The sequence below is a fragment of the Papaver somniferum genome, chromosome 2 (assembly GCF_003573695.1).
Source record: "Papaver somniferum cultivar HN1 chromosome 2, ASM357369v1, whole genome shotgun sequence".
NCBI lineage: Eukaryota > Viridiplantae > Streptophyta > Magnoliopsida > Ranunculales > Papaveraceae > Papaver > Papaver somniferum.
In genome coordinates this window covers 21204134-21227926 of record NC_039359.1, presented here as the reverse complement: position 1 = coordinate 21227926, position 23793 = coordinate 21204134, and the positions used below count along the sequence as shown (strand labels likewise).

The 23793-nt window shown below is 35.4% G+C and overlaps 1 protein-coding gene across 1 annotated transcript in view; it reads right to left on the bottom strand.

Moving 5' to 3' along the window:
* The window catches only part of LOC113350725 (primary amine oxidase 2-like), a 65343-nt gene that overhangs the window by 19618 nt on the left and 21932 nt on the right, over nt 1-23793 (bottom strand). Inside the window, exons 2-8 of the mRNA XM_026594851.1 lie at nt 9228-9419; nt 8805-8970; nt 8335-8386; nt 7846-7977; nt 7434-7530; nt 7057-7297; nt 6317-6611 (exon numbers count right to left, since the gene is read on the bottom strand). Coding sequence (XP_026450636.1) covers nt 6317-6611; nt 7057-7297; nt 7434-7530; nt 7846-7977; nt 8335-8386; nt 8805-8970; nt 9228-9419 — 1175 coding nt within the window. The remainder of the gene's footprint in view (nt 1-6316; nt 6612-7056; nt 7298-7433; nt 7531-7845; nt 7978-8334; nt 8387-8804; nt 8971-9227; nt 9420-23793) is intronic.

Genomic DNA, 23793 nt, shown 5'->3' with positions numbered 1-23793 from the left:
CCCCACCTACCTAGGAGTCAAATTTAAACATGGGAGATCTTCCAGCCATATATTTTCCCCAATCCTTCAGAAAATAGCTAGAAAGGCGAAAGGTTGGATGACTAAATGCCTAAACCAAGTTGGCAGATTCACACTCATAAAATCGTCCCTTACCCCTACAACCAATCACCTCATGCAAACACAATACCTTCCTACACACATCCACAAAAAAAATAGATTGCATTACGACAAATTTCTTCTGGGAACATGACTGTTTCATTAAGAAGCTCCACCCACTAGGAAGGGACAAGCTATACAAACCCAAAGCTCAGGGAGGACTAGGCATCAGGGGCAGCAAGGAACACAACAAATCACTTCTCATGAAACGAATCTGAAACATTCACGATAAACCTACCTCCATTCGAGCCACATTATATAATGCAAAGTACCCCAAACAGACACCCATTCTCAGAAACATCCCTCCCATCCCATCACCTCCCAACCCACAATGGAGACAACTAGAATCGCTCATAAAAACCTTTAAACATCATCTCTTCCATCAAATTGGAGACGGATTAGACACCCCTATCCAATCAAACTGGATTCCACAATTCAATAACAACATTAACCCAACCCTATGTTATCTCATTCAATCGGTTGCTGACACCATCGACCCGTCAACAAGGAACTGGAATCATGATAGGCTGAATATACTTCCCCGGGACATGGTTCAACGAATCGTCAGCATTCCCATCCCACAGAACAACCAACCAGACAAGATTTTTTGGCCTTTTACCAAAAGCGGAAAATATACGACAGCATCAGGATAACTGCCTCATCACCGACTCTGCACAAACCCATCAAAACCCTCTCCCACCAACTACCTTCCTTTGGACACTTCCGTGTCCCCCAAAAGTACAGCTTTTCTTGTGGAAAGTAATTAATGAGGTTTTACCAACCCTCAACATTCTCAACCGCATTTATCTCACCAACTCCAACCTATGTCCTTAATGCAGTTCTAGTCCTGAAATGTCCAGTCACATTCTTCTTCATTGTCAAACAACCATTGATTCGTGGAACCTCCTACTAGCTCATCTCACAAACAATCAAAACTTTACTCATAGGATACCCACCTCACTGCCCCAATAGACGACAATCTCCTTACTCCTCAAAACAAAAGCTCCTGCCTTGGTCAACATAGTTTTTTGCTTCCTTCTTTGGTCCTTATAGGTAGCCAGGAATGACGTAGTCTATCGCCAGAAACTTCCAAATCCTATTAATATAATAAAGATGGCCATTAAACTACAACAAGAATATACCTGGGCTCAAAACCACCTACCGCCAGTACTGCCTATGATGCAACCTTATCCGAACTCAACGCACACAACACTAGCAACAACAACCATCTTCGTGGGATGGCTCAAACCCCACTTAGATTGGATCAAAATTAACATGGATGAGCCGCAAGAGAATATCATGGAGTAGCGGGAGAAGATATAGGCCGAAACGAGGAGGTCGGTACAATGTTAGCAATAGCACAACCACTGGGTATCACCACTGCACTTGCAGCGGAAACGTGGGCCATGCTCAACGCTTCTAGAACGACAACAGAACGGGGATGGCCAAAAGTTCAATTTGAAACTGACTCAGAGAACTTAACGAGATTTCTAACCTCGGACGCCGACATTCCATGGTATATTTCTAACCAGATTGCAGAAATCAAATATAGGTTTACCCAAATTCGGCAATATACTATTAGGCGCGTATACAAAGAAGGAAATCAAGCAGTGGAAGGTTTGGCAAATCGGGCGGCAGATGATTGCTCTATAGGAAAGCTTGCAACAACAGTGTGGGACAATGTAATCCCCCCACCTATAAATTATATTGTAATAGCATCCTTTATGGGCATAACATACCCACGTGTAATCTCAGTTTAGTTTATTTTAATAAAATGCACGCTTCAAAAAGAAAGAATCTTCATACTACACTTTTTTTTTGTTGGAAGAATTAGAATTCTAGGAATTCAATTTTTGGAATTGAGTTCAAACCCAAAAAAAATAGTGTTTAGTTGAGGTAATTCAATTACTTTACTTTGGAATCCAATTTCATTGCACTATTAGACCAATGTTGTTAGAGAATTGCTCGGTCGAACTCACGAGTGTTTCTATCTCAAGCTTGTTCTCAAATTTAGTTGTCAAATTTATATCTTGATTTCTAGTCTACAATTAGTTAAGTTTCGGATTAGGATAGAAGATGTAGTTGAGAAACGGACATCACGGCAGTCATCGTTGCGTTCTACCGTTTGAAGGCGAGGATCAACCGAAGCTTTTGGAGAACTTCTTCAACAAAAGGTAAGTGAAGACTGAACCACCTATATCTCAAGTTATATTCATCTTTTTATCTATTCTATGAGACGATGTCGCATAACTAATTAGACTATGCAAGCATATCGAGAATTTCGAGTCAAGTTTATCTTGGCAATTAGTTCTCGAAATATGACTAAGTTTAATGAGTATTTGTTCATACTTTATGAATTTCGGTTAAGAACAATTTATTATTCATAATCTAGATCGTGATTCAAGATTATCATTCGAAAATAGCCTTGAACAGTGATATGTGTCATTGATGTTATTTGGGAATGTTTCGAATTGATTTGGAGAGAAATATAAAACTACTGTATATTCGGATATAAGACAATATACATATCAGTCTTACAAACTGGAAAACTGTTAAGGTTAAAGCCGTAATACGTGTACTCAGTACATGTATAAGAGTAGTTATATATCGGACACCAACTTTTTGGTACGCATACCAGTATGCACACCTTAAAAAGTCTGTGAACTCGTGAACCCATATCAGTACGCATACCCGTATCCATACTAGAAAAGAACTGTTGGTCCCGGAACCGGTTTGGTATTCATACCGGTACTCATACCATAAAGGTTCTATGGACTCCGGAACTCGGTTATGTTTTAATGGTATCCATACCAGTATGCATACCGAAAAAGTTACGTGAACTTCGGAACTCGGTTATGTCTTAAGGTATATATACCGGTACACGTACCATGACATAACTGTTCACGAACATGTTAAGTATATACACCTAGTACGCCTAGTTAACATGTCGATTAAATTCATATGAACATAAAATTATTTCTCCGAGATAATTAGCATTTGAATAATCTCTAAAAACACCATAGACATATTTGACCATATAATTGTGGCTCGAGTTAAGTATTAAGTGTTATATGAAAATGCCCAATATTATAGTTCAGTTGGCTAGTTTCTGCGAGGGTTTAATTCAGTCTCAACTACATTCCAGTCCGCGACTTAATACAGTTTGGTGTTCAATATGGACTAGGTCCTGAGGTTTTTCTGCATTTGCGGTTTCCTCGTTAACAAAACTTCTGGTATCTGTGTCATTTCTTTTTCCGTATTATATTATTTATCTTTATAATTGAAATATCACAGCTCCTACGTTAATCAATCAAAGTAGATACATCCATCCTTATTTGTTGGGTACAACTTGATTGATATTTAGAAATTGATCTTTGGAATCACCAAATACTCTCAACCGCAAATCAGGTTCATGGACTTATCTCTGTAAACTTTTTAATTATGAGAGAAAGAGATATAACTCTGAATATTATTCCTTGATTGAGACTTATTAAGTTGAACTCTCGGAATATATTTAAGTTTGTCCATATATGTTTGCCTAAAAAAAAATTTGGTGGTGTATTTTAGTACCCCGCATTTTCAGAATGTTTTCTCCATAAGTCAGTTTTCAAACAATAGAGGTATGCTTCTTTACAATGTATATGGTATTGCCTACTTAAAATTTCTTAGTAATTGACTAGGTGTATGGATCGTTATGATACTAACTACATTAAAAAATTTGACTATGAAAACCTACTTTCATTGAATGGAATTTTCCCAAATAAGTTGATGTCAAACTTTTTTTTTTTCCTTTTCCAGAACAGAAGTTGATGTTAAAGTTAACGCTGATAAAATTATGTGAAATCCTTGATTAATGAATTAGTCATGGCACAAAAGATTTAACGGAACTAAAATAATAGCTAGCATGGATTTGTTTGTATTTGTAATAGTTAGCATGAATTTCTTTGCATTAGTAAGATGATTACAAAGCTGAGGCTGACTAACAAGTTAAAATGGCAGAAATTTGGGGTAGACTTTTGTAGCGTTCAAGAGGTGCATCTCCGATATTTTACGTTACCTGTTGCACCAATGTCAAATATTCTCAATATGGCTATGGAATGCCAAGTGATACTTCATAATAAATTGATAAAGCTATGACATCTGAATCTAAAAACATAAGATGGGACTTTCTATCGAAAGCAATTGGTACTTACTTACTCTTGCTTCGTGGTGCTAAAGTAAGTCTTATATGAATTGTCTTCATTTCTGAATTAAGTTTACAGTTTTTATAGTAAAGGAGAAGACGTTTCTATGAGCTCTTATGCAATTGCACGTGTATCTAGTACTTTTTCGAGGGAAATAGGCAAATGTGACACAAACGATATGGTTTTATTTGTACTTATCTCGGACATGGCCAATCGACTAAAATTATGAGGGTTGTTGTTTGTTGACCAACTGTAATCATTGTTGATGGTTTATCCATACAATTTCACGATTTATAAAGGGGTATCAGTCCTACTAAGTGTTGATACCATTTCATCGATCCAACGACCAAGATTGGTGGATCGTTTTGTCCTATATGAAGCGGTATCAGCACTTAGTAGAACTGATATCCCCTTTATAAATCATGCAAAAGATATAGAAAAAATTCAGGCTATAAACCGAAGGAGACAAGAACAAGACATAATTAAATGGAAGCATCATTATTCTGGGAAATTCTCGACCAAGAATATCTACAATTATCTGGTAAAACAAGATCCTGATTATGAGAGTTCTTTTGAATTTCCCTGGAACAAAATATGGAAGATACATGCAATACCAAGAATTAGACTTTTTATTTGGAAATTAATACAAAAGTCCCTTCCCACCTCTTCGAGGCTTGGGGATCATAATCCAAACATTAACCTCCATTGCCAAGATGTGTAATGCGCAAGTTCAAGAAACTGAACGACATCTATTCCACCATTGCCCCTGTGCGAGAGCTGTTTGGTTCGGCTTATCTTTGGATAATATTAATATGATAAGTAATATAGGTTTGATATCTTCTTGGGTTAAAGACTAGTTATCAGAACCAGTCTAATCTCAAATAGCGGGGGAAATTTCTACGATACTTTGGTTCATATGGAAATACAAATGTTTGGTGGTTTTTAAGAAAATTACACCAAACCGTATCTGCCTAATTGACCAGATAAATAGTTACTTGTAATCAATTCCCCCAAGTATCATTACAAAGGAGATACATTCAAGCAAGGATAAACCGAATAGTATATCCTGGTCTGAACTAAACTCGGATTGGATAATCTTCGTCGACGCCTCTTATAAAAAAGAAGATTTTTCGATGGGCTATGCTTTTATTCTTTATTCAGGGATCATGAGACATTTAAGCAGTCTCGGAGTGGGCATCTTCAGCATTCCATGCGGAAACAAAAACCCTACTAAAAGCGGCTACTTGGTTAAAAGAAAACATCTTGTCTAGAGTTTCAGTTGTCACGGATTGCAAAGAACTAGCAGACAACATAAACCAGGAAAGTTCAGAAATTTCTTGGACGATTGAGAACACATTGCTGGAAACAAAAAACATTCTGAGAAATCTTCCCCAAGCTAAAGTGAGATTTATAAAAATAAAACACAATTCAGCAGTGGATCTAATGGCCAAGAAATCCAGAATCAAAAGTCTGCAACATGTCCTTACAAGTGCAACAAAAAGTTCAGAATGCTAGTTTTTCCCCTAATATGTTTGATAAAAATGATATTGTAAATCTTTTGTACTAGATTTGCTAGCTAATATATATTCCTTTTTCGATCAAAATAAATAAATAAATAAATAATAATAATAAATATAAATAAATGTGTGATGAAACAAAGAAGAAGCTAATCCAATACTAATTATTTGTAAACTGTATATAATTTTTACAAATTGATTCCTCTTCATCCATTGTAAACTTTTTTTTTTTTGATTCAAAAACTAATTTCATTAAAATTAAGCAGAAATTATATGATTGTCATGAGTTACCCAATCTTGAATATCAAGAGGGAAAACATCAAAAAACTCAAAATCAATCCTGAGAGCTCTAGCTTTCTTAGCTAACTTGTCTGCAACTCCATCAGCCTCTCTATTTACTGAGACAAATCTCCAATTACTAATTTTGTTTAAAACAAACCTTAATATCTAAAATTAAACCTTGATTCATCCAATGAACATAGCAGTTTGGTTCATTTATGAATTTAACTAAAACTTCATTATCAGACTCAAAAATGACATCCCTGAGATTTCTTGAAACTACCAGGACAACTGTTGTCTTCATTTCCCTCCACACTTCAATGCCTCCATTAAAATATTGTCCTTGCACACCAAGATTGGTACCTCTAAAATTCCTCACAATCAGTCGTATACCACCTTGTTGTGTTTCCTTAACAAAAGAAGCATCAAAATTGATTTTGATATAACCAACATTTGGAGGCTTCCATCTCAGAATCTGCAAAGTCATATTAGTTATAGTATAAATACTAGTGTATATATAAACAAGTTTATTAATATTATCCAGAGATTTCATTCTATTTGGATTAAGATTCTGAAATATTAGAATATTTATCCTTCCAGATAGTCCAAGTTGCCACCATAAGGAGTTTATTCATATCATGTCCAGAGATGCCTGTGCCAAAGTTCAAATTAGCACCAACAGAGAACCAACATATTACCCATTCCTTGAAAGAACCATATTGAACTAGAATGTTACCCACATTTATGTTTAAAGATAACTACACAGATCTGGTATAAGGACAGTTAATGAAAAGGTGATCACTAGATTCATTAGGATGACCACACAGGCCACACTGAAGTTCAATGCCATTCTTATACCTAAACAACTTATCTCTAGTTAATACTATATATTTAATACATTTCCAGGAAAAAAATTTAACCTTATGAGGAAACTTAACTTTCCATAAAGTTTTCCAAACATGGATAGGAACAGATGGAGGACCTGCAGAAGAGGTAGCATGTCTAGTTAAGACATTATAGACACTTTTCACATAAAATTGACCTTTCCTATCTAGCATCCAAATGAGTGAGTCACTTCCTATTTCAGAAACATTCATAGAGAGGACTTTATTAGCAGAATCAGGTTCAAACAAATAATGGATTAGTAACTCATTCCAATTCCTAGTACCATCATGAAAAAGCTCAAACACAAAAGTATAAGAAATGGTGTTAACTAAACCATCAGCGGAACAAGAGCATGATCCAGGCCTAAAACCCAGTTATCTAACTAGATATTGATTTTAGTTCCACACCTAACAGCCCAAAAACTATTAGTCTTAATGATGTCAATACACCTACAGATTCCCTTCCAAATCCAAGAACAGTTTTCATTGGGTTTTTCCAGATAAACATTACTACAATTATGAAAGTATTTAGCACTCAATATTTGGATCCACATTTCATCTTGATCATTAATAATTTTTAAAACAAGCTTGCATATGAGAGCAACATTAAAAGTATCTAAGTCTCTGAACCCTAGACCCCCCAAAATCTTAGACTTATTGATGTTATCTCAAGCACTACACTTAATTATTTTTCCAGTTTTATGACCCCACCAAAAATTTCTTTGCAAGGCATCCAACTTACTGATTAGAGTACTTGGAATTTGAAAACGACCCATTTGGTAAGTAGGTACGGAATTCAAACATATTTGATTAAAGTAGACCTACCTGCTTGATTGACAGTAGTACCTATGTAGTTCTTAAGCCTAGATTCAAAGGATTGAACAATAGGATCAAAATATTTCACCTTAGAGTGACCAAGTAACAAAGGATCTCCAAGATATTTCTTTGAATCAGTCACTAATTAAAGACATATGAAGAGCATTAGCAAGTTCAGAACACATATCAAGACAAAGGTTATTACTGAAATGCACACAAGATTTATTAAAATTTAGCATCTGACCAGAAAGATTACCAAAATCCTGAAGAATCTGTAAAATATTGTCCACATGCTTCATGTTAGTTTATCCAAAGATTAGAATATCATCAGCAAAAAGAAAGTGTGTTATAGGAGGAGATTTCCTAAAGACTTTAACACCAATAAGATCTTTATTAGTTTCAGTAGCAAGAAGAGACCTAGAAAGATATTCCATGGCTAGAATAAAAAGATAAGGCGATAGGGGATCCCCTTTTCTAATTCCTCTAGTTGGTTCAAACTGTTCACAGGGGAACCATTAAGAAGAAAATTTATACTTGTAGTTGAAACACACTGCATAACAAAGTTACAAAATTCATTACTAAAACCAAAACTCTCAAGAACCTTATTAAGAAAATTTCATTCCAATTTGTCAAAAGCTTTTGACATATCAAGTTTAAGAGCCATGGTACCACTAATACCTTCTTTTTGTTTCATAGAGTGAATCATTTCATGAGAAATAATAATATTGTCATGAATGGCTCTCCCTGGGACAAAAGCTGCCTGGTAAGGTGAAATTAACTTCTTAAGATGAGGCTTAATTCTGTTAGCCAAAATCTTAGAGATTACCTTATAGGAAGCATTACAAAGACTAATTGGTATAAACTCAGCTGGAGTTTTAGAACTCTTGCATTTGGGTATAAGTGAAATATAAGTTCTATTAAGACTTCTAGGCATATGACCACTCTGAAAGAAAAAACCTTTGTAGTACCTCAACAACACCCTTACCAACAATATGCCACTGAGTTTGATAAAAACCTGCTTGGAAACCATCAGGACCAGGTGAGCTCCAAGCAGGCATATTTTTAACAACATTTTTAATTTCTAATTCACCAGGAACAGCATAAACCTTAGCATTGTCAGTATCAGTAATAATACTAGGAATCATATGAAACTTGTGATCAGGTTAGGTAGGATTAGAATTACAAGAAACAACACTAAAATGATTAGTAAGCAATCTACTAATATCATTCCTATCTCTAAGCCATATACCATTATTATCACAAATATCATAAATGCTATTAGTATGCAATATCTTATTAACCACGATATGAAAATATCTAGTATTATTATCCATATCAAAGACATATTTTTCTCTATATTTTCCTTATAGAATTCAGTTTGGATTTTATACCAATTCTCCAAATCACTGGTAATAGACTTGACTCTTACATGCTGATTATTAGAACTAGTATCGTTTTGAGCAATCTCCAACATGTTTTGAAGATTTTTAATATTTTGTTGAATATCCCCAAACTCCATCATATTCCACTGAGACAAAGCTATTCTAGCACTATGTTGCTTTTGGTTCAATTTATAAGCAGGACTACCATGAACATCAACATTCCAAGATAATTCAAAATTTTGCTTAAACGTATTATGTTCTATCCAAGTCCTGAAGAATTTAAAGGGCCTCCATAAATGCTTAGGTATGGGATCAGTTATGAGCAAAATATGGCAGTGATCAGAAGAAATAAAGTTCAAATGAAGAAGTTTAGCATTAGAAAAATTCAAGGACCATCATTATTGCTTAGGGCCATATCTAATCTAGCTTTCCTAGTTCCTGTTCCATAAGAATTACTAGTCCAGATATAATTCCTACCTTCATACCCAATATGAATTAAGCCATCTTCATTAACTACATTTTGAACTAAAGTGTCAGAACTATTATTATTTATATCTAGATGGAAATTCAAGTCACCTAGTACTAACTAGGTTGTTGAACATCCTTACTAAACTCAGAAACAAATTTCCATTGGGTTTTCTTAGGTCAGTGTAGGTAGGACCATACATAAAAGAAATAAGAACAGTTGGCTTACTAGGACATAATTTAATCAAAGCATGGATAATATTATTTTGACAACCAAGAACTTCAACTTCAATACCATCCTTCTATTAGAGCACTGCTCGGTCGAACTCGCAAGCGTTTCTATCTCAAGCTTGTTTGTCAAGTTTAGTGATCAAAACTATAAGTCTTGATTTCTAGTCTACTTAAAGTGATGTCTCGGACTAGGATAGATTGTGTAGTTGAGCTTTAGACTTCACAGCTCTCATCAATTGAAGACGAAGAACTACTAAGGAGAGGTTGTGGAACTTCATCAACAAAGGTATGTGGAGACTGAAACACATCTATGACTCAGAAAGTCTATTTCTACTATATCTTCTTCTCGAGACAAAAGTCGTATTACTATATAGTATTCGATTTATACACATTTGATATTTTGAGCTGAGTTTAACTCGCTTACATATTTCTCGAAATATGTGTTGGTAAGCTTTCGCTTTAACCAAGTTCATCTTATATTCTTGACGAAAGTCAAAAGATGATCATGTGAAAATCGCCTGGTAACATCTTATATTATTTATGTGAGACAGTCATTTGATGTAGATTCAAAATGTTTCTTATTGATCATTTGATCACTTGAAATTGCTTCGAAGCTAATAGTTTGTGTGAGACAGCTATTATCGTCTTCTAAGAATGTTTCAATGATTAATGGAGTTTAGAACACTTACCTTAATTGAATTATAGACATAGTATGCGTACTTGCATATATGTTGATCCAAGATCGATGTAGTATGCATACTTGTCTGTGTACTGGCAAGGTCAGGTGAAACCGAGATCCCTAAGTATGCGTACCCGTACGCGTATTGGCGAACTCGGTTGAAGTACGGGAACTTTGGTATGTGTACCCGTACGCGTACTGATTTAAACTGAAGTTTGGATGTGTGACAGTATGCATACCCGTGTGCATACTGTCGAACACAGTCCAAGTACGGCTACTTTGGTATGCGTACATGTTTGCATACTTGAGTGAGTTATTTTCTAAAATCGGTTGTGTCATGAACCAATACATTAAATAAATAAGGAATGCAATCTTTTGCAAACCATGGCTATAATGTTCATGAAGAGATTCGAGTAAATCAAACCGATTTTGTTTCAATTGTGTCTTGTATACTTCTATGAGAAGATAAACAATTGAAAAACTCTAAAACTAGCTTCATTTGAGTCATTTAAACTAGTTGCAGTTATGATGAATAAGGTTGATATAGAAGTGTTCATATGGCTAACTTCGGATAACTATTGTTGAGCCAACAAAGTGTACACATTTAGGTACGGTTACTCATATCTAAATGAAGGTACATTTCATTTGTGCGTAACAAGATAAGTTCGATCTAACGGTTGAAAGATATTAGCTTGAGTCTAATCAGGTTTTCATCTGACGGTGAATATTGAATGCTTTGTTACCAAGGTAACATTGATTGCATATCCTGATTTAAAAACTATATAAGGGAGAACTCTAGCAACTTGGGAACCTAATCCCTACACCTCCTATGTGATACTAGTTGCGATTAGAGTCGATTCTCCTTTAACCTTAGGTTTTTTCCAAAACCATGTAGGTTAACGACTTAAAGATTCATTGGGATTGTGAAGCCATACCCAACTATTTTCTCTGTAGTTGCGTGTTCTGATCTTGCCATGTTCTATCGTATTAAGTTCTATATTCTCTAAGATTTTCTCGAGATTGATCTCCGATAGGAAAGATAAAAAGAAGTCACAAACATATTCGTCTCATCGTTTGTGATTCCAAAATATCTTGTTTTGCTTCCATACGATTAAGATTATTGTGAGGTGATTGATAATACTAGGTTGTTCTTCAGGAATATAAGTCTGGTTTATCAATTGGTTCATGTGCACCTTGATTCATCAAAACACAGAACAGAACTTATAGGTATTTCTGTGGAAGACATATTTAACTATCTCAATATACTTTTCTGTGTGAGACAAATTTGTTTATCAAGTCTTTGACTTTGGGTCGTAACAACTCTTAGTTGTGGGTGAGATCAGCTAAGGGAATCAAGTGCGTAAAATCCTGCTAGGGTTCAGAGACGTAAGGAGCTCAACTATACCTTGACCAGTGTGAGATTGATTAGGGCTCAACTACATTCCAGTCTGAAGTTCATTGGTAGTAGGCTAGTGTATGTAGCAACTTAATACAGTGTGGTGTTCAAAGCTGGACTAGGTCCCAGGTGAAAAAACGGGGGTCTAACAACACCACCCAATATTTCGCTTAGAAATATGTATGGACTAACTCCAAAATACTTTCTAAAGAATCAACTAGACAGTCATACTCAATCTAGGTAAAAGTATCTCAAGGAGTTGATATCTCTCTCTTGTTTTGATTTACTCGAGCTAACAGAATTCAACGAGTCCTTAATCAAACACAAGGAATAACTTGGATAGTACCATAGACCAATATCCAAGGATCAATCAATGACAATCAACAACCAAAGGTTGGATTACTCTAATTGATGATCTAACGCACAACCTGTATTATTTCAATTATAATGATAAAACAAAATAATGCGGAAATTGAAATAACACAGACACCAGAAATTTTGTTAACAAGGAAACCGCAAATGGACAAAAACACAGGGACCTAGTCCAGATTGAACACACACTTTATTAAGCCGCTACAGTCACTAGCCTACTCCAAGCTAACATCGTACTGGACTATAGTTGAACCCAAAACAGTCTCCCACTGATCCAAGGTACATTTGTACTCCCTACGCCTCTGATCCCAGCAGGATACTGCGCACTTGATTCCGTTAGATGATCTCACCCACAACTAAGAGTTGCTACGACGCAAAGTCGAAGACTTAACAATAAACAAATCTGTCTCACACAGACGAGTCTATCAAAGGATCAATCTGTATCCCACAGATAAACCCTAAAAGGTTTTGTTCCGTCTTTTGATAATAATCAAGGTGAACAGGAACCAATTGATAATATGGTCTTATATTCCCGAAGAACATCCTAGATTTATCAATCACCTCACAACAATCTTAATCGTATGGTAGCAAAAAAAGATGTTGCGGAATCACAAACAATGAGACGAAGATGTTTGTGATTACTTTTTATATCTTGCCTATCGGAGATATCAATCTCAAGCCAATCAATCTGATTGTACTCGTACGATGGAAGATGCAAGATCAGATCACACAACTACGATAAAAGTAGTATCGGTCTGACTTCACAATCCCAATGAAGTCTTTAAGTCGTTAACTTGGTTTTAGAAGAAGAAAACCAAAGGTTAAAGGAGAAACGATTCTAGTAATCAAACTAGTATCACACTTGAGGTATGGGGATTAGTTTTGCACAGATACTAGAGTTCCCATTATATAGTCTTTCAAACCAGGGTTTGCAATTAGGTTACCTTGGTAACAAAGCAATCAATATCTACCGTTAGATGAAAACCTGATTTAGATTCAAGCTAATATTTCTCAACCGTTAGATCGAAAACTTAGCTTGTTACACACACTTGACAATGCACGCTGCTAGGTTTGTTAACCGTACCCAAACGTATGCACTTGTTGGTTCAACAATAGTTATCTGAATGGTTAGCCATATGAGCATTCCATATCAAACCACGTTCTTCTTCACCATAACAAGTTCAAATGATTTCAAATGAACTAGTTAGAGAGTTGTTCAATTGCAAGGAAATCTCATGTACTACACAAGATACAATTGAAGCAAAGATGATTTGATTCACTTGAATCGGTTCATGAACTTTTATAGCCACGGTTTTCAAACTACATTCCTTAGTATTTTTAAGTTTAAGTTCAGAAATCATCTTCAGATATATAACCTTCTCAAGTTCGCAGACTAGGTTCGCGGACTTAAGTTACCGGGCAGAGTTTACAAACTCCAGCAGAAATTATCGGGTATGAGAACTTCGTCGGTTCGCGTACTAAGTTCGTGGACTTAGCTTCACGCAAATAGTTTGTCAACTCCAGCAGAAATTATCGGGTTTGAGAACTTGAGTAGTTCGCGGACTGAGTTCGCGGATTTGGCTCACGCCCTTCTTCCGGTTCTCTTGATCAACAAAGTTCGCAAACTTTGGTTCAAGGAATATGACTTATACATGAATGTGTTTCCACAACAATGCTTATGTCCACCATTGGTTATGTAATCTAAAGTCTCATTTCAATCATTGAAACATTCTTAGAGGATGTTATATAGTTGTTACACCATTTATCGTCAAAGAAATTTTCAAGATGATTGAAACATATCACGACTTTCGTCACATAGTAAAGATAAACTTGGTTAAAGCGAAAAGCTTACCAACTCATATTTCGAGATATAGATAGGCGAGGTATACTCGCTCGAAATACCAGATGTGCATAATCAAAGTCTATATATATAGCATACGACTTCTTGTCTCAAAGAGTATGAGATAGAATAGATATACTTTTGAGTGATAGATAAGTTCAAGTCTTCACATACCTTTTTGTCAAGAAATTACACTGGTTCCTTGAGTAGTTCTTCTACTTGTATGATGAATCTCCATGAAGTCCTTGAGCTCAACTACACTTTCTATCCTAGTCCGAGACTTAGCTATAATAGAATAGAAATCAAGACTCATTGTTTTGATCACTAACATTGACAAACATGCTTGAGATAGCAACGCATGCGAGTTCGACCGAGCAATGCTCTAACAATCTCCCCCTTTGTCAATTTTAGTGACAAAACTATCAATACATATGGAATACAAAAAAGACAAATAAACTTTAGTAGCTCCTATTTCACATGTCTAATCTTCAACATTCCTCGAAATCTTCGTCACTTCCAAGTACTCCAATGATCCCAAAGGTTGTAAATTTATCATTGACGTTGTTGAAGATCCGTATCTATAACAATGAGAAACATAGTTCTCGATCATTGTTATACAGTGTCATAGTATTATTACACAACGTCAAAGTTCAATTGTATCATAACTTCAACAATAATACTATGGTGACATGTATCACTCCCCCTCAGTCAATACTCCATCTCACATGGAAACCACTCCCCCTTACACAATGATCCGAAAACCATATGTATTTGTAGTATGAACTACATATTAATTCTCCCCCTTTTTGTCAATAAAATTGGAAAAGGTACAAGAACGGGATCATAATGAAATTTCCGAGAGAGACATTTCATGACAAAAGGAAAAATACATACCAACTAATTTAGATGCAATCATAAACACGAAGCTAAATGCATTCATCAAGGAGTTTAAAGATACAAGATAACCCCTCTAAAATTCCACAGCCGCACACCCCTCAAGATATGACCATTAAGCACAAGTTCAAAAGAACTTTCCCCCATTTGATGTCATTCCCTAAGGAACAACAAGAGCGACCTTAATTTCGAAAGAAAAGAAGGATTTTTATTGGACACCAAAAACCATGAGAATGATTTTCTATATCCAAAAACTCAATCAAATTAATCACAAGTAAACCCATGATTAATTTAATCGGAATACGCAATCAAATTAAACACAAAAAGTGATCAATTCAATTGATTATGCTCAACATAATAGAAATTATGGAGACACGAAAATACTCAACTAGACTAATTACAAGAGAACCCATAACTAATCTAATTGGAGTACAAAACCAAACTAATCACAAAAGTAATCAATTTAATTGTCATTTTTTTTGCTCGACATAAGAAAACTTACGGAACAATAACTAAATAATCAAACAAGATGATTAATTTAGTTCAACATGCTCGACATAACATATATCACGGAACAACAACTAAGCTAAAAAAATAAACTTGGTTGTATAGTGCTCAACATAAGATACATTACGGAGCCTCACAGTAATACATAGAATATGGATCAGGGATGATCAATAGTGCGGAAAACACAAAGATTCATTCTATTTTCCATCACTATTTGCATAACGATATTTAATAGACATAATACTTGAAAACAAAAGATTTTAACCTATCTTCCATCAACTATTTGACTATATAGGCTTAACTTTTGTATTTGTCAAAATTCAATTCATTCTTTTATCAATACGTGAATACCGATCACGAACAACTTTACTTTTGACAAAGTACGGGACGAACATAGTTCACGGATGTAAACATCAATATCCCATAAAAAATTACAATATAACAAATCATAAAGATTAATACTGCAAAACATCATCCTCCAAATAGTTTTATAATTTAATCCAATGAACCTAAAAAAGAACAAGAAGATGAAAAATAATAGCTATGTGTAGTCACAATCATTGCTATTCAAAGCACTAGTTATTCTTCCAACTAAACCAAAAAGAAGACATACTATGAAACATAAATAAAACAAGCTAAAGAAAAACAGACTCCAATGATATTCCGAACACGAACTAAGATCATATGGACGGTTCAGAATCCTCACGAGACAAAGGGTATTTGAGCTTGTGATCAGTAGCATTCATTGCAACATCAGAGAGGTGATTCTCTTTGCGAAGATCATTGATGTAAGACTTTATGAGACCAAGGTCAGAAGTAACCTTTTCCAACTCAGTTTTCAGTGCATCAAGATTTTCCAGAGTAACAATGAGCTCTTCTTTTGCTTCCCCAAAGTACTTAAGAAAATCATGAACAACTTCAACAGAAGTCATATCATCCTTTTCAGCATCCTCATGAACATAGGAAAAATAACATGAAGCATTAGGATGATATTCATCTACAATGGTTCTTTTCTTCTTGGACTCAACAACAAAACCTTTGTCAAGGAATCCTCTTGCAAAATCACCATAGCAAGATGAAGAAGATAACATTCTTGACAACTCATAAACCAACCTAGAGTATGCGTACGCGACTTTTGTAACTCAATAGGTAAGTATTTAAGGGTTTCCTGAGGAAGGGATTTTAGGGTTTAAACAGTTGACTCGTGCCAGAACAAGGATACCCGTTCGAGTACAACATTACCCATAAAAGTAAGGCCCACAAACACAAATTTTGCTACAACTGAGATTAAAACTCAGTAAACTCAATTAGGGAAGTAATTCAGAGTAGTTGTAGCAAGGACCATGAGAAGAAAAAAACTTCCTAACAACGAGAAACGACATTTTAGAGCAAAACCAATACTTTAAGTAAAACAGGTCTGCAATCAAAAGTTTAGCTATGTACGATAAGAAAATAGCTCAACTTAACAGACGCAAAAACCAAAGTACACCTAATTATTAACACATCTTACTCAAGAGGTTTTTATGAGTAAGCTCTTTAAACCTTGTGATAATTAGCACAAGTATGAGCTACACGCTCATCAAGAGATTTGTGTTTATGATCAAGTCTCTTTTTCCTCCTGAATCTAGAGAGGGATCCCTTTTTATGTGAGAAATTATCATAAAACTTGCTGTCATCAAAATATGAGACATAGTTTGAGTTTTTACCAGAAGAATTTTGGTTTGAGGAGGAAGACAACTTGTTGACGAATTTTTTATTCCCTTTAATTATCTCTTTCAGATTATCTCTCATTTCATCAAATTTTTTTCTTTCTTCTGAACTTTCTTTCTCATCAGGGGTCGCGTTATTTCCAGAGACCATGACTCGATCTTCCTTTAGAAGATGTTTATTAAGACGTCTGTTTTGTTCTTGAGTGTTCGAGGAACTCATTGAACTGACTTTCCTAGTAACATACACAGGGTAGGTACGAAAACCAATTGGTTTAGTCATACGAATGTCAGTTACACCATTATGAATTAAATCTAAGGTGTGTTGAAGTTGGACCAAGGAGTTTTTCTTCAACCTAGAGGTTCCCTTTCGCGTAACAGAACTCTTTGTCTCACAGGCAAGATATACTTTCTGATCATCAGAATGATTAAATAGTACAGTCTTAATATCATCGTTGGAAGATTTCTTCCCTCCATTTGATGTGCAACATCCTTGAGTGATAGTGACTTCAGGCACATTCGTTTTACAAGAAGGGGCTTCCGTTTTTACTTCTGAGCATGAATCTTATTTAGTTGTGTCAGAAGTACTTGGCATATTAGATTGCTTTGAGCATCCTTGAATAGAGAGCTTACTCAAGAGATGTTCAGTTTCCAAGGCATCTCTTCTGAGGCTAGCTTCAAGAGACGTACATGAAGAATGAACTTCAGTATTTCCTTTGGGTTTGCAATATCTTATTACACCAAGTAGAACATTGACATGGTTCTTCAAAAGATTTAATCTATCAGCTTGGATTATAACAAGATTTAGAATCAATTCACTTTCTTCCGCTGAATCCCGTTCATTAAGGAGAGGCTCTCATTTGAAGGGTAATCGGGAATACACATGTCAGTGTTAGTCTGTCTCGTCAGTACATAAGGTTCATCTATATTCGAGATTGTAGAACCCTTATCTTTAGTAGAGTTAGACGAAATATAAATTTTATTTTTGGTGACGCGTTTTCCAGAGATAGTACTCTTGTCCATAGACTCAGATCGCTACAAACACATACTTGTAAGGTCTTAAACGTGTTTGCCTTCTCTGATACCAATTGAAAAAGTGGGGGTCTAACAACACCACCCAATATTTCTCTTAGCAATCTGTATGGACTAACTCCGGAATACTTTCTAGAGAATCAACTAGACAGTCAAACTCAATCTAGGTAAAAGTATCTCAAGGAGTTAATATCTCTCTCTTGTTTTGATTTACTCGAGCTAACAGAAATAAGCGAGTCCTTAATCAAACACAAGGAATAACTTGTATGGTACCAAAGACCAATATCCAAGGATCAATCAATGACAATCAACAACCAGAGGTTGTATTACTCTAATTGATGATCTAACACACAACCTGTATTATTTCAATTATAAAGATAAAACAATATAATGCGAAAATTGAAATAACACAGACACCAGAAATTTTGTTAACGAGGAAATCGCAAATGCAGAAAAACCCCGGAACCTAGTACAGATTGAACACACACTGTATTAAGCCGCTACAGTTACTAGCCTACTCAAAGCTAACTTCGGACTGGACTATAGTTGAACCCCAATCAGTATCCCACTGATCCAAGGTACAGTTGTACTACCTATGCCTCTGATCTCAGCAGGATACTGCGCACTTGATTCCCTTAGCTGATCTCACCCACAACTAAGAGTTGCTACGACCCAAATTCGAAGACTTAACAATAAACAAATCTATCTCACACAGACCAGTCTATCAAAGGATCAATTTTTATCCCACAGATAAACCCTAAAAGGTTTTGTTCCTTCTATTGATAATAATCAAGGTGAACAAGAACCAATTGATAACCCGGTCTTATATTCCCGAAGAACAACCTAGAGTTATCAATCACTTCAGAATAATCTAATCGTATGGTAGCGAAACAAGATGTTGCAGAATCACAAATAATGAGACGAAGATGTTTGTGATTACTTTTTATATCTTGCCTATCGGAGATATCAATCTCAAGCCAATCAATCTGATTGTACTCGTACGATAGAAGATGCAATATCAGATCACACAACTACGATAAAAGTAGTATCAGTCTGGCTTCACAATCCATATGAAGTCTTTAAGTCGTTAACCTGGTTTTAGAAGAAGAAAACAAAAGGTTAAAGGAGAATCGACTCTAGTATGCAAACTAGTATCACACGTGAGGTGTGGGGATTAGTTTTGCATAGATACTAGAGTTCCCCTTATATAGTCTTTCAAACCAGGGTTTGCAATTAGGTTACCTTGGTAACAAAGCAATCAATATCCACCGTTAGATGAAAACCTGATTTAGATTCAAGCTAATATTTCTCAACCGTTAGATCGAAAACTTAGATTGTTACACACACTTGATAATGCACGCTTCTAGGTTTGTTAATCGTACCCAAACGTATGCACTTGTTGGTTTAACAATAGTTAACCGAATGGTTAGCCATATGAGCATTCCATATCAACCACGTTCTTTTTCACCATAACTAGTTCAAATGATTTCAAATGAACTAGTTAGAGAGTTGTTCAATTGCAAGGAAATCTCATGTACTTCTCATGTACCACACAAGACACAATTGAATCAAAGATGATTTGATTCACTTGAATCGGTTCATGAACTTTTATATCCACGGTTTTCAAACTACATTCCTTAGTCTTTTTAAGTTTAAGTTCAGAAATCATCTTCAGATATATAACCTTCTAGAGTTCGCAGACTAGGTTCGCGGACTTAAGTTACCGGGCAGAGTTTCCAAACTCCGGCAGAAATTCTCGAGTATGAGAACTTCGCCGGTTCGCGGACTGAGTTCGCGGACTTAGCTTCACGCAAATAGTTTGTCAACTCTAGCAGAAATTCTCGGGTTTAAGAACTTCGGCAGTTCACGGACTGAGTTCGCGGACTTGGATCACGCCATTCTTCCGGTTCTCTTGATCAACAAAGTTCGCAAACTTTGGTTCAAGGAATAAGAGTTATACATAAATGTGTTTCCACAACAATGCTTATGTCCACCATTGGTTATGTAATCTAAACTCTCATTTCAATCATTGAAACATTCTTAGAGAACGTTATGTAGTTGTTACACCATTTCTCGTCAAAGCAATTTTCAAGATGATTGAAACATATCACGACTTTCGTCACATGGTAAATATAAACTTGGTTAAAGCGAAAATCTTACCAACTCATATTTCGAGTTATAGATAGGCGAGGTATACTCGGCTCGAAATACCAAATATGTATAATCAAAGTCTATATATATAGCATACGACTTCTTGTCTCAAAGAGTAGTAGATAGAGTAGATAGACTTTTGAGTGATAGATAAGTTCAAGTCTTCACATACCTTTTTGTCGAAAAGTTCCACCGGTTCCTTGAGTAGTTCTTCTACTTGTATGATGAATCTCCATGAAGTCCTTGAGCTCAACTACACTTTTTATCCTAGTCCGAGACTTAGCTATAATAGAATAGAAATCAAGACTTATAGTTTTGATCATTAACATTGACAAACATGCTTGAGATAGAACCGCATGCGAGTTCAACCGAGCAATGCTCTAAAAATATCCCCATTTATCAATTTTAGTGACAAACTATAAATACATATAGAATACAAAAAAGATAAAGAAACTTTAGTAGCTCATATTCCACATGTCTAATCTTCAACATTCCTCGAAATCTTCGTCACTTCCAAGTACTCCAATGATCCCAAAGGTTGTAAGTTTATCATCACCGCTGTTGAAGATCCGTAGCTATAACAATGAGAAAACATAGTTCTCGATCATTGTTATACAGTGTCATAGTATTATTACACAGCGTCAAAGTTCAATTGTATCATAACTTCAACAATAATACTATGGTGACATGTATCACTCCCCCTTAGTCAATACTCCATCTCACATGGAAACCACTCCCCCTTACACAATGATCAGAAAACCATATTTATTTGTAGTGTGAACTACATATTAATTTTCCCTCTTTTTGTCAATAAAATTGGCAAAGGTACAAGAACAGAATTGATAAGCATGTATATGCTACATTTTATACCTATATTTATATTAGCTATGATACAATATTTTAGTTACTAATACTATTTTAATGCTTTTTTAGAAAGCACAAGTGAATTCGATCATCCAGTGAATAAACAACAAAATGTGAGACTTAATGGTGTTTGCGACAAAAATGGAAAAATGTGGTTGGCATGGTACTTCCATATATCAGCAACCACAATGATGAAATGTGGTTGACCTAGTATTTCCATGTATCAGCAACCACAATGATCAATTACGTTGGCCTGGTATTTCTATATATCAGCAGCACTTATTATGCTGGCCTGGTATCTCCATGTATCAGCAGCCGGGTTGGACTGGTATTTCCATGTATCAGCAACCACAATTATGAAATGGGGTTGTCCTGGTATTTCCATTTATCAGAAACCACAATGATGAAATGAGGTTGGCATGGTATTTCCATATATCAGCAACCACAATGAAAAAAATGACAAAATATAGCTGGCCCGGTATCTCCATATATATCAGCAGCATAAAATTGTTTCATAGGCGAGGCACAAACGCAGCAAATGAATTGAAATCAAAGTGGGGTTGGCACATGCAAACTGAAAATGGGAGTATTTTATCTTTCTTACTTTATTACAAATATATTCCACCGGTAAAGATAATTTATTTTTATTTTTCTTTTAGTTCTTTTTACGCAGTTTGCTTGGAATTTTCCAAGTACCTTAGTTTGAAGTGCTACCAGCGAAAAGATGCACTCGCAAAGCTTTTGCAAAAGCCACTTGGAAGATCCACTAGAGGTTTGCTTAGCTCATTTTGGGTATGATTTTGATGATGATAGTGTTATATGTGAAGTCAATGCCTTATTAGACTCCACACCACTGCTAGACACTAATAAATGGAAACCCAAACTAGAACCTCTAATTTTGTCAGAGTCTCGACTAGTTCTGTTAGACGAGAAAGCTCCGACCTTGACCCTTAAGTCATTAGGTTCTGATTTTTTTGTCTTGATGATATTAATAATGAAACCGTTTTAAATGATAATGGGTCTATGAGTCGTTATATTATTGCTCCATTGAGCTATTGTTCCGCGGATGAATTTGAACCATTAGAACCTGATTTACAGAGTGCTCTGCGAATAGGAATTGTCAAACAATATGAACTCGTTGCTTATAGGAGTGATGTAATTTGCACTTACAATTTTCTAGTGGGAATGAATTTAAACATCTTTCTGGAGGTTTATAGTATTTGCAGGTGCGTATTTTCAGCTGACCGGATTAGTTGGGATGATCCTCAACTTTTTAGACTCTATATATATGATTGGATGTCTACTTTGGGGTACCAACCTCACCTTGTTTGAGACTAGATTTTATTGGAAAGTTGGGAAAAAATACATTTCGCTTCATGGGAGTCAACCCATCAGATTTGTTCCCTATACTCTATCTCTATCTCTTATTTTTATTGTTTATTGTTTATTTTTGTATTTCCCATCTTAATTTCTACGTTGGATGACTCGATTACATTGAGGACAATGTAATGTTTAAGTGTGGGGGAGTGGGTAATTATCCATATTTTTGCAGGTTTTCACTTTTCTTAGAATTAAAAAAAAAAATATCAGTCGCATAATATCTCTGTTTTCTCGAGGACTAGCAAAATATAAGTGTTGGGATGTTGATAAGCATGTATATGCTACATTTTATACCCATATTTATATTAGCTATGATACAATATTTTAGTGCTTTTGTAGAAATTACAAGTGAATTCGATCATCCAATGAATAAACAGCAAAATGTGAGACTTAATGGTGTTTGCGACAAAAATGGAAAAATGTGGTTGGCCTGGTACTTCCATATATCAGCAACCACAATGATGAAATGTGGTTGGCCTGGTATTTCCATGTATCAGCAACCACAATGATCAATTACGTTGGCCTGGTATTTCTATATATCAGCAGCACTTATTATGCTGGCCTGGTATTTCCATGTATCAGCAGCCGGGTTGGCCTGGTATTTCCATGTATCAGCAACCACAATTATGAAATGGGGTTGTCCTGGTATTTCCATATATCAGAAACCACAATGATGAAATGGGGTTGGCATGGTATTTCCATATATCAGCAACCACAATGAAAAAAATGACAAAATGTAGCTGACCCGGTATCTCCATATATATCAGCAGCATAAAATTGTTTCATAGGCGAGGCACAAACACAGCAAATGAATTGAAATCAAAGTGGGGTTGGCACATGCAAACTGAAAATGGGAGTATTTTATCTTTCTTACTTTATTACAAATATATTCCACCGGGAAAGATAATTTATTTGCCATTTGAAGAATTAATTGAGGAATATTTACACGTGAGATTATTTTGGAAATAAAGTAATTCTTTCTTCATTTGGGAGATTTTGGAAATAAGGAGAGATTATTATTTCATTGGAAGAACGAGGTGGCAATACTATTTGGGGAA